Here is a 12,588-nt window from a genome sequence, read left to right as displayed (position 1 = left end):
TAAATCTGTGGTTGAAATGTCTTTCTTCTTTTCAGGGTGGAGACTTGTCTTCTAAACCTCTACAAATTCTCTACGGACACACAGATGAAATAACCAGTGTCTGCATTAGCACAGAGTTGGATACAGCAGTGTCTGGGGCTAGAGTAAGTCTCTGGTTTATTTATTTATTATTCACAAGCTAGTAACCTTCCCTGATATTGTACAAAGTATTAGTAAATGCCATCTCAACATAGTTAGTAAGAGACAACTAGCACATTTAGAGTTGGGTTGTAGTGTATATTCTTCCTATGTGCAGTCATAATGTAATTATGCCTGCACATAGAAGTTGTGAATGTTTTACTCACACGAGAGGGGGAACGTGTGGGAACTGCAGGGCCTTTCTGTATAATGGTGAAAAGATTGTAGACCAAACATAAACACAATACTTATGTCTGATGCACCCATAACAAGAATGTGTTCCTAAAACATTTATGGCATGACCACCTCACTACTATTGTATAGTATTAAACCTTGAAGATTGTTTAGGATATTTAGACATGTCATGATAATAAACATTATCTGATTGTAGTTTAAAAGCAAAAATAAAAATGTATGTTTCATTTCATGGCAACTTTAATCAGTTAAAACTCCTGTATCATTTCTGAAATCACCAAGGTACTTTTTCCTAAGAAATTTGACTAATATATGGATTTATATGTTTTACAGTATTTTAGAATCAATGGTCTGATGTGTAAAAAAAAAATGTCAATTTCTCAATGTAGATAAAAAAAATTGCTAATCTTTCTCTGCTCTGTCTAGGATGGAACAGTTATTATTCATACAATTCGAAGAGGCCAGTATGTGAGAACACTGAAACCTCCAAGTGATAGCTCTCTGATCATGACTATTCCAAATCTGGCAATGTCTTTGGATGGACATATAGTAATCCACAGCAGTATTGAAGGGAAGAGTATTAAGGTACGCAAATGTTTAAATTTTAATTAAATATGCAAAAATGCTACTGCCTAAAGGCAGTTACTGAGAACTAAAGCAAGTACAGTATTACACATGTTTTGCAACACTATATATATATATAAATCAAAATGGGGGTATCACTGATTAGGTTAGAATTTTTTCACCTGATCCCATGGAGCAGTAGTTACACAGCAGTAGTACTAATGGCTGTCCTGATAGGTTAGACTCCATGAAATGGCCTGTGAGATGCGTGAGCTTTCAGTTTTTAGTATCATCTTGCAACGTAAACATGTCAACTTATTAAATTGCGGGGTCCTAGGTTCAGCCAGGGCAATGTGTTTGTATGTTCTCTCCATTTCTGCATGCGATGGAGCAGCGTCAGATGTGAATAATATATAATCCCTGTAAAATTGCAGTATGATCTGTGGGTGCTATATAGATAAAGCGATATAATAAAGGTGCTATATAATTAAACTTAATAATAAGAACAATTCTGTTTAATTTGCTGTTTATTTCTTTATTTTAAACTGAAATAGGCACGCTCACTGAATAGCAATAGCTTTCCTTCTTCTTTCAAGGGTGAGCAGACAGTTTGTCAGGAGAACTCCACAGCTCTCTTCATTTCTGTAGGATTATGTGCACTCTGACAAAATTTGACAAATATGTCCTGAAGTGTTTGGCTGATGGAGCAGTGGAATCCATAATCATGTTACTGCTCGTTCATTTGTAATTACCGTATATACTCGAGTATAAGCCGAGTTTTTCAGCATCCAAAATGTGCTGAAAAAGTCTACCTCGGCTTATACTCGGGTCAGCGGGCAGCAGCCGAGATTGCAGTCACTTTTAATCATTCCTATACCAACAGTACACTTGGGGAGAGACTGCAATATCCCACAATGCCCTCTGTTGGTTTTATGAAAGAATAACAGTGCGCCCTCTGTTGGTTATATCAAAGAATAACAGTGACTGCAATATCACACAGCGCCATCTGTTGGTTGTATCAAAGAATAACAGTGACTGCAATATCACACAGCGCCATCTGTTGGTTGTATCAAAGAATAACAGTAACTGCAATATCACACAGCGCCATCTGTTGGTTGTATCAAAGAATAACAGTGACTGCAATATCACACAGCGCCATCTGTTGGTTGTATCAAAGAATAACAGTAACTGCAATATCACACAGCGCCATCTGTTGGTTGTATCAAAGAATAACAGTGACTGCAATATCACACAGCGCCATCTGTTGGTTGTATCAAAGAATAACAGTGACTGCAATATCACACAGCGCCATCTGTTGGTTATATCAAAGAATAACAGTAACTGCAATATCACACAGCGCCATCTGTTGGTTGAATAAAGGATTAACAGTGATGGCAATATCACACAGCGCCATCTGTTGGTTATACGAAAGATCAGTGATGGTTTTATGACACACAGCACTCTCTGCACAATTCTCTGTCACCATCAACTTTGCAAAGAAGTCCGGTCGATCGCTGGGGGAGTCTCTTTGGCGGAAGGTGCGCTGCTGGGAGACAGGGCTGTAGTTGTGTCTAGGCTTATACTAGAGTCAATAAGTTTTCCCAGTTTTCGTAGGTAAAATTAGGTACCTCGGCTTATACTCAGATCGGCTTATACTCGAGTATATACGGTATAGCAAGAGAAATAGAGAATCCCAGGTATTTAATAAATGCTTCCATATCAATTTTTAGATAAAAGATCAATAAACCCATCAGTGTTGATGTTATCGCATATTCCTATGGATTCTCTATGCTCAATACTCCACACATTGCTTTCTTAATTCTGACTCTTTTCACCCTGTTTTTTACATAACAAGGCAGATCGACTTCTGGCCTTTTTTGTATGGATTGGGTTTTTGGATTTGATATACTGGCAGAAAAAAATGCTTCCAGGCTTGGATACTTTTTTACACCATGGGTTACTCATATTAATATATCATAAATGATTAATCCAAGGACTGTCTTATTCACCATATTGGATTGGCATTCGGATTGGAGTTGGGATTTTTTCCTTTGTGAGACATAATTTAGATGGAATGTTTTTATCTTCCTTGGGGTAAGAAAAAGCTGTGTGAGGAAAAGGGTTGAGCTCAGTAAAATTGGGCTTTTTTTCTGCCCCACCAAATATTCTTACATTGTACAGTATGTTACAGTGAACAGTAGTTTAGACTTCTGTATTGTATCATTCCAGAACAAGAATGCACTGCATCTTTACAGTATGAATGGAAAGTACATCGTTTCTGAACCTCTAAAGGAGCAAGTGACTGACATGTGCATCATTTCAGAGAACATTGTGTTAGGAAGCAGGCAAGGATTTCTGTCTATAAGAGATCTCTACAGGTATGTGTTCAATGGTTGTATTGTATTTTGATTGTCTTTACTTTTAAGAGCTTTCCTAATTAGGGAAAGGCCATTATTCAAACAGACATTGTTATAAAAGAAAAATGTTATGCTTGTCCATTTCTCTTGAGGCACATTTATCAAGGGTCGAATTTGAATTCATGTGAGGTTTTTTTAAACGTCCTTAAATTCAATTGCATTTGAAATTCGGTTGGGGGAAATTTATTAAGAAAATCGAATTGTTAAAACTATGACTAAAATCGGATTCGATTTGAATTATACAAACCTCGATTGGAGTTTTTTCTCCGAAAAAAACTCAAATGTCAGGAAGGCTACAAACATCGCCAAATTGATCCCTCGATCTCTCCCATTGACAGTAATTTGGCAGGTTTTAGGTGGGCAAATAGTCAAATTCGAATTCTTAAAGGGCAAGAGTATGATAAATCTCGAAACTTGAATTTGAATTTTTAAAAAAACTCAAATTGAGTTTGGATAATTCCCTAGTCAAATTTGACAGTTTTGACATAAAAAAATTCTAATTTTCAATTCGACCGTTAATAAATCTGCCCCTTAATCTCACGAGCCACCTTCTAAAAAATGTTTTTATTCTGCCCTGTAACTATGACACACACTAGTGGATTTGCTTAATAGTTCAACATTCATAGAGAATGGTGGAGATGATGTTTTAAGACACAGATGGAACAATTATTTAAACCTCGCCGAACAGGGCAGATATCAGCTGGCAATTGGGCCCCTTCAGGGTGAGTCGGCAGCTTACCTGCCTGTGTATGAGCCATTGCCAACTGCCTGAATATCAGGTAAGGACCATATTCACAAGTGAACGTGGTCCTCTCCTGACAGGAAGCCAGGTCTGAGAGTATGTATACCAGCATTTAAACATAAGTGTTTTATGTGAATTTGAAATTTGGAATTTGATCTGCTTTCATCCTGACATTATCTACCTTCACTACTAATTCTTTTCTGTGACTCTTTCTGTGACTCAGTTAGTGGGTCAGGGAAATGTTTCTTTAGCTGGGCACAGTGTTGCATTTTGTAATCAACATACACATACATACTCAGCATTTAGTACTGTAAAAAGTGACTTTCTGCTATTCCCGTTTCTCAATCCCAGCTTGAATCTCAGCCTCGCTCCATTGGCAATGCGAGTTCCCATCCACTGTGTTTCTGTGACCAAAGAAAACAGCCACATCCTTGTTGGCCTGGAAGATGGTAAACTGATTGTTGTGGGCGTTGGCAAGCCAACAGAAGTAAGCATTGCATCTGATATTTATGTTCAAATGTTATAGGGAGAGTAAAGGAAAGACAGTGGGCATTAAAAACGAATTCTGGTTATCCACTATTATCTCAGTGGATATTCTTCTCCAGACATAGGTGAATGAAGGATTTAAAAAAAAAAAATCAAAAAGAGAAAGGAGTGGAAGACAAGACAAGATAATGTATTCTTATACTCAAGCCAAGATAATGTATTCATATATTCTTTGTTTAACAAATGGGTCTATACGTTATTTATTATTAATATAATTGATTCTAACCCACCTCTAACCCTTAAATGGAAACATTTCATGTATTTTATCTGTATTTGTCAATATGCTATCTAGTGTTGTTATGCAGATTTTCCATTTTTCTTACCTATGATTTATCTTTAACAGGCAAGATCAGGTCAGATTTCCAGAAAACTGTGGGGATCCAGCAGGAGGCTCAGCCAGATATCATCCGGTGTGACTGAATATAACACACAAGGAACCTAATAATCCCATTCCAATTACCACACGTGTTCTAGAAATGAGTCTCTGTATTTTATATGAGATATTACTAATTTATTCTTACAGACATACCATAACAGAGCAGGTGAATGTCGGTGTAGACTACCAATTCTCAGTTATAAATGGAAGAAAACCTGCTTAGACAATCCGTGTGCTTTTTTTAGGCAAAATGCTGCTTTTTTCCAGGCACTGCTTTACAAATCAATACTTATTACCAGACTTTGCAGCAGGAAGAAAAGTACCCAGTCAAAGTATAACTGCAAAAAAATTTTTTGCACTCTTTTTTTACTTTACCTTTATTTGCAAACTGTATATTTTAAATAACATTTCATGAGTTCCATGCTCTTTAGGGAACCAATATAACATTTGTTTAATGTTGTAAATCATATAGAGATATAAGCATCCGTAATATATAACCCCGAATACCTAGGCAAGTCTAACCATAACTTAAGAAATAAGAAGCTGTGGTGTACACTTCAATGCATTATGATACAGCACTATATTAATTAATTGTTGCATAACAACACAATCTTACAAAAAAAAAAAAAATGTCCCCCGGTCAGTGTTCTGCCTAGACTTATTGACTATTACAGAGCTGCAGTATGTAATTTTTTTTCCATGCAAAAAATGAGTGTGGAAAATCAGTTTGGTTTTTCTTGAAGGCCAATGATGATATTTAAAGGAACAAGTGCCAAGTTACTGTAATTGTTGTCTATTTTACGCACAAAGCTGCTTAAGTGATTTACATGCACAATAGCCCCCATCCAAAGCCTTTATTGGTTATTCTGATGTTTCCTTGTTTGTCCTCCTCCCTGCTTTTTTTGTGACAAAAGACAATACACCATGAGACTTGGCATATACAATGCCAAGTGCAAAGGGCATGCGTTTGGCATCAGAAGGATAACTGGAATATTTGTATTGTGAGACTTTTTATTGTAGAGGCATACTGTAATATGCATACTTTAAATTTTATGTAGCAGTGTTATGCAGTTACTCATGAATTTATAAACATTGACAGCGGTGCACTTCTGTATCACGTTTTACCAACATTATTTTTTACCGTGCATTATTAAAAAAGTTTAAATCACTGAATTAATTATAGCTGTATAGAATCACCTTTTCCCTGAGAAATAACCAGCCTCACTAACTATAACATTAAAGTAGAAGAAAAGGCTGTATTTGCTTGGGGGTGCCAAAAGTTAGGCACCCCAAGTGATTATATTTACTTACCTCACACCCTGGGCCGGTGCTCCTATCAGATAAAAACTGCACCGATCCGGGGGTTCCAGCGAGCACCACAGAGCAATAGTCCTCCTTATTCTTCTTTCTTCAAATTTCCTGGGACAGGCACATACAAGTTTGCCATTTCGTGCTACTGCGCATGCACACCCGCGCAAAGAAAGAAGAAGCCAGAAGACAATTACTCTGTGGTGCTCACTACAAGAACCCCCGGGCCGGTGCAGTTTTCTGCTTATGGGAGCACCGGCCGGGGTGTGAGGTAAGTAAATATATAATCACTTGGGGTGCCTAACTTTTAGCACCCCCAAGTAAATACAGCCTTTCCTTCTCCTATAAAGAGACGCTTGTTTTGTGAGGTTGCCAAACATGTGGATCTATGCCCATCTCGGGCTGCATAAAAGCGGACAAATTGGCAGCATATCTCGAGATATATATATATATATATATATATATATATATATATATATATATATATATATATAGCCACCTGTAGCTGGAGTACAGAATTTTGCAGGAAGCAAAGCTTAGCCCTTCTGTGCCTAGGTCAGCCAACCTTGAGCATCCAGGATTGTCACTCTGCATGTGTATTTGCAAAATTCGCAAAAAAACAGTTAAGACCGCTTCCAAACTCACCACCGCATTGGTTGCTCCCTATTTTTCCGGGTGCTCAGTCCGCAGCATCCCCACTGCCAACATATAATACCCAAGCGAAAAGGACGGCACTCCGGTAAAAGAGGCAGATTTATTGCATAAATGGCCTTACGCGTTTCGGGAACAAATTCCCTTAATTATAGGCTTGGAAAATTTGCAAAATTCCACTCCCCGCTATGTCTTACCATTTGTTGTTTCCAGTGTGGTTTCAGCTTGTTTTTGTAGCAGAAAATAGGCTATGAATTTAAGGTTGTTACGTTGAGATGTGTAATAGTCCTTTTAATTAGGATGGTGAGCTAGCTCAGTCATTGACACACCATTCAGTCTGAGCAATATTCTTACGCTTGGGGTAATATTAATACAGCTTTACCAAAATTTTACACATTGTGTTCCATTTTAAAAGCTTACTTGATAGGGGTCTATTGCATTGCAAGATCTCTGGAAGTTATAATGTAACTTTTTTTTAATTTATTATATATGTATATTAAAGTTGCTGAGATTACATTTTACTTTTATTATGCAAGAAAAATTTGGGGGAGATACCCTTAAATTGTAAAACTTTTAACACTCAATCTACTTATTATGCAATGTTCTCCCTAAAAAAAGGGTTTTATTTGATAGTGTGCAATCCTTTTGCAGAATATTAGCAGTGCTTGTTATTAATCTTTACATACCTAACAACCTTGCCTAACATGTGGCCTCCACAATAACCTGTATAAGAATGTCATTATTTTGAGTGATATATTTAAGGATTTTTTTGTGCCTTATTTCTCTGAAAGGTACATTCCGCTCGCCAGTATAGGTACATTCCACTGGCCAGTATAGGTTTTAAATAAAACTAAGCTTGTGTGCAGCTGTTGAGTAAAACAAGGGTACATGATGCTTAGCGTAAATGTTCTTAGTGAAATCCAATTATGCCTTAAATGCCATAATTCCTTTTAATATGATTGATCTTTTTTTTATTTGTACTCGAAGCAAACTGTATGTTAACTTTTTCTCCTGTTGTATTTAAGTGTTCATATATAAGGCAGGTCAAAGCTCCTATGCTTATAAGTTTTACTGAACACTTAGGGGGATAAAGGGAAAGTAAGTACGCCTTATAAACATAATATACTTTATAGAAAATATTTAGATTATTTTTACATTTTACTATAAGTCTATAAAACTTGGGCACACTACTATACTGACTAATGTTCATAGGCACTAACATTCTGATGCTATTTTAGTTTTAGAAAGGCAGTGGATAATTTTAAACATTATAAACTAGGCTTGCCTTGTTTTTGTCCTTCTTTTATTAGAGTAATTTATAAATGAATTTAGATTTATTTATGTGCATAGTTGGGTCGTGTATATCGGGGAGCAATAAGCTATCATTTTTTATCGCAAAACTTGGAATCTTCAGAGTAATAAATATATATTTGCATAAAATGAGCTACAAATTGTATACTGTAAGGAGGGCTGTTGCTTGTTTTTTATTTGCTGGTTATGTGGAGCTGAACTCATGAAATGACTTAATAGTGGGGTCACAATAAATGGTTTGCTACTTGTCTAGTAACTAATAGCAACCATAACGTTAACACTAAAAACATAAGCCCAGTGTCTTCCAAAGTCCATAAGTGCTGACAAGTTGTAGACAAAGGAGTGAGAACATTATTTTACATTGGAAGTAAAATTATATTTCACAATAAAATAGGCCTTTAGCAGTTGTGTGCATTAATGTGTGATGTTTCAGCCGGGACATCAGAGGTTCACAACTGCAAATGTCAATAATAATAAAGGTATTGGACCTGTTATACAGAATGCTTGGGACCTGGGGTTTTCCGGATAATGGATCTTTCTGTAATTTGGATCTTCATACATTGTCTACTAGAAAATCATGTAAATGTTAAATAAACCCAGTAGTCTGGTTTTGCTTCCAATAAGGATTAATTATATCTTAGTTTGGATCAAGTACAAGCTACTGTTTTATTATTACAGAGAAAAAGGAAATAATTTTAAAAATCTGGAATATTTGGAAAAATAGTCTATGGGAGACGGCCTTTCTTTTATTCAGAGCTTTACAGGTAAAGGATTTCTGGATAACGGATCCCATACCTGTAATAATAATCTCAAGAGTACTTATAAAATAAGGATGGTAAATCACTATAATCTAAATACCCGACGGCAAAAGCTTTCCATTCAGCCAGATAGGAAGTAGCTGTCCAATGCCACACAGTGATACAATTGAGCAAGTATTTAGGTGTGATCTGAAATTTCATTAAAACAGGTTCATTCATTAGGCTCACTTCTTCATCAAGAAAGCATAATACTGTACTACAGTTATGGGACCTGTTATCCAGAATGCTCTGCACCTGGGCTATTCCGGATATTTCCATCATTTGGATCTTCATACCTTAAGTCTACTAGAAAATCATTTAAACATTAAATAAACCCAAAAGGCTGGTTTTGCTTCCAATAAGGATCAAGTACAAGTTACTGTTTTATTATTACAGAGGAAAAGGAAATCGTTTTAAAACTTTGGTTTGGATTATTTGGATAAAATTTAGTCTATGGGAGACAGTTTTTCTGTAATTCGGAGCTTTCTGGATAAATTGTTACCCGATAACAGATCCCATACCTGCATTCCTATCATAAAGCCTCAATTCTATAAAGTTATTATTAATTGCATCATGCCAATCACTTATTCAACACAACTCTTAATTTATAGTGAGTCCGCTTCATTGCCTTGAGTGACAAACCCATGTCACCGGCCTTCAGCACAAACAATAGCCTTGATACAAAGCATTAATCTAAGATATAACAAATATACTGTAAATGTCTCTATTTATTTCCTGTTCCAGAATGAATAACACTACTAAACTTTTATTAACTATGCGAACACTCACTACAGATGACCAACAAAATGTTCATGTTATGTTAATAATAATGTTCTGACTTTTCTGAAAGTATGAAAATGATGTTTTGATTTTTTTTTGGTAAATTTCCATTTAGTCTCTTGTGCAATATATTTTTTTCTTTGGATCCTTGACGTGTACAATGTTAGACTGGTATATCTTTTCAAATACAATTTTTTTCTGAGCTGATATTTAATAATATTAACCCTTTTGCTGTTGGCAGTTGTCCCTACTGTTTGAAATGAAAGCTTTTTAAACCTCAGACAAGCACAGGGTTGGGTGTATGTGTGTATATCAGCTTGATTTTATGTACAGGGTGATTGTGAATGTTTTTAAAATGTTTTGCACTTTTCTAGAAACTTCAAATTTTTAAGGCTGTAACAATTTAATATTTTGTACAGAAAATAATTGAACATATGGAATTGTACATACTGTAACACCCAGCTGTGGGGATAATAAACTTTATGCTTGAATTTTAAAGTTTTTCTTTTTTTTTTTTTTTATCTAAATTTTTTATCTAAATTTTTTTTTTCTCCATTTGTTTTTCATTCCTTATCTTATACTTTAGATCTGTACAAATACACACAAATATGGTTCTGAATGTTCACCAGAATTGCGTCAGATTGGAATTAGAAAAAAAAAGAATCAGGGTTATTAAAGACACCGAGTGGACAGAGAAGAGTTAAATCTGAAACCTGAAGAAGAATTACATGATATTCATATACAAGAATGTGCAATATGTATGGAATTTTGAAATACAATTAACAACAAAATCTGCATAAGTCAGGGCCGGATCTTGGGGTAGGCAGAAGAGGCAGCTGCCTAGTGCTCTATAATATGGGGGTGTTGGGCAGCTACCTCTAAAATTGTCTTCTGCCTACCCCTATTACACACCTCTTTGTCTTACTCCCCTTCCTTTCCTCCTGACACCCTCCCTTCCGTCTCTGTCCCTCCCCTCTATCGCTCTCCCCTCCGTTGCTGTCCCGTTCCTCTGTCGCTCACCCCTCCCTCCCCGTCAGTCTCTTGACTCTCCATCGCGTGCACATGCGCAAGAGGTTTGCCGGCAGGATCGCCTATGGCAGGAGTGGACTTGGGTCGTGTGGGTCAAGCTTTTCTGGACCAGCACATCACTACTGACCATGTACTAATCTAGATTTCAAAACAAGCACTTCACTGCCATTACTTAAAATTCCACAGGCCCCCTGTACATGGACTCCAAATCACATCCAGTGCTAGGGACACAATAACTCAAAGAAAACGCTAAGGCTCAGTGACCCACAAAACTTGGGCATGCAGTGGGGCATTTACAAGTTCACTGCTACAGTATGGGCCAGATTTATATCAAACTGGAAACTCCGGAGGGGTTTTGAGTTATTAACACTAACAGGAAAATATCAGGAAATGTTATTAAAGAAAGAAAATCAATGTGTTTGATCAGTCAGATTTAAATTTCCTAGCACTGTGCTCTAAACTGTAACACCATTTTGATTCAAAAAGTGCTGCAAAAACAATATTGATTTAAAGCAATGCTCTGCTATGGAAACTTTGTAAATCAAGTACTACAAATCAGTGATAGCAATGCAAAAAAATGACCTGCAAATATGAACCGCTAGGGTCGGCCTGCCCAGACCCATTCCGGTTGCTATTTCAGATAAGCAGGTCTCTTGGGGAAAATGACTTAAAGCAATTCATCTTAATTAGCAAAACTGTAATAATACATACAACCTGACCCTAAATTCCCCAGAAATGTGTTCAAACTTTCCATAGTCTGCCAGTTTTGTAAATTGACATGGTTTTTTAGGGGGTGTGGCCATAAAATGGGCATGGTCAAACATTTTTTGCAGCAAATCTTTTTGTTACTCTTTCTATTCCAAATGTTGAGAGGTATGCATATTATCCATTAGGTGTCACTGTATACTTTGTCCCAGTTTACCCAATTCCGGTTTTCCTGGGAGATGGTCAACATTGTTTTCATAGATTCAGTTGTGGAAAGTGAATCTCTTTGTTTTAGTGACACCAATTGTCTTCCAAACCTCTCTTTTGTTTAGCATTGCCATGTTCCCAAAGGCTCCAACCATCACTCAAGCTCTTATGTGTTTATTGCAACAGCAGCTGATTTTCCAATGGTTTGTTTGGATACCTATTAGAGTCTCTTTCACCAATATTCTTTATTAAACATTGTCCATTGCAACATTCCCACTTTTGTGTCAAAAAGACACACTGGGCCAAATTGTGTATTTTTCTAAGCAAATTTTCTGTAGCGTTACCTTCTTCCTAGTGAAACTTCGTTAACAAATTTACACTTACGTCAATTTAAATATGACGGGTACATACGGGTCATATATATATATATATATTAGTCCACTCACAGGAAAAGAGATTACAACAATTCAATAAGGTGAAACCAAAAAGGTTTTCTTCTTGGAACCTTCGTCAGGGAAAAAAACTGCGGTTATTAGTGAGTTGGTGACATTGCTGGAAGTGGCCACTTATTAAAAATGTCCAAGAAAGCAAAATATAAACACAAGAGGTCTTCTACATGAGCCTACCATAAAACAAATGTGGCATGAGCTTCAAATGGTTAAAAAAAGTGTAAATAATATATATTTAACAGATACAATGTGTTAACATAATCCCACATTAAAATATGAAAAAACGCCAGCATTTGCTATACATTGCCTGAGTATCAGAAACTGGAATTCCTAA

The 12,588-nt window shown here is 36.4% G+C and overlaps 1 protein-coding gene across 3 annotated transcripts in view; it reads left to right on the top strand.

Moving 5' to 3' along the window:
* The window catches only part of nbeal1.L (neurobeachin like 1 L homeolog), a 98,171-nt gene extending 89,390 nt beyond the window's left edge, over positions 1-8,781 (top strand). For all 3 annotated transcript variants that reach the window (XM_018236161.2, XM_018236162.2, XM_018236160.2), the window contains 5 exons: positions 36-143; positions 799-957; positions 3,166-3,314; positions 4,447-4,582; positions 4,985-8,781. In XM_018236161.2, the coding sequence (XP_018091650.1) occupies positions 36-143; positions 799-957; positions 3,166-3,314; positions 4,447-4,582; positions 4,985-5,083 (651 nt within the window). In that variant the 3' untranslated portion in view covers positions 5,084-8,781. The remainder of the gene's footprint in view (positions 1-35; positions 144-798; positions 958-3,165; positions 3,315-4,446; positions 4,583-4,984) is intronic.
* Positions 8,782-12,588: the final 3,807 nt, after the last annotated feature.

Source organism: Xenopus laevis, chromosome 9_10L (assembly GCF_017654675.1).
Source record: "Xenopus laevis strain J_2021 chromosome 9_10L, Xenopus_laevis_v10.1, whole genome shotgun sequence".
Taxonomy (NCBI): Eukaryota; Metazoa; Chordata; class Amphibia; order Anura; family Pipidae; genus Xenopus; species Xenopus laevis.
Note: the sequence above shows the minus strand (reverse complement) of the source record. Positions and strands in the feature narration are given on the sequence as shown.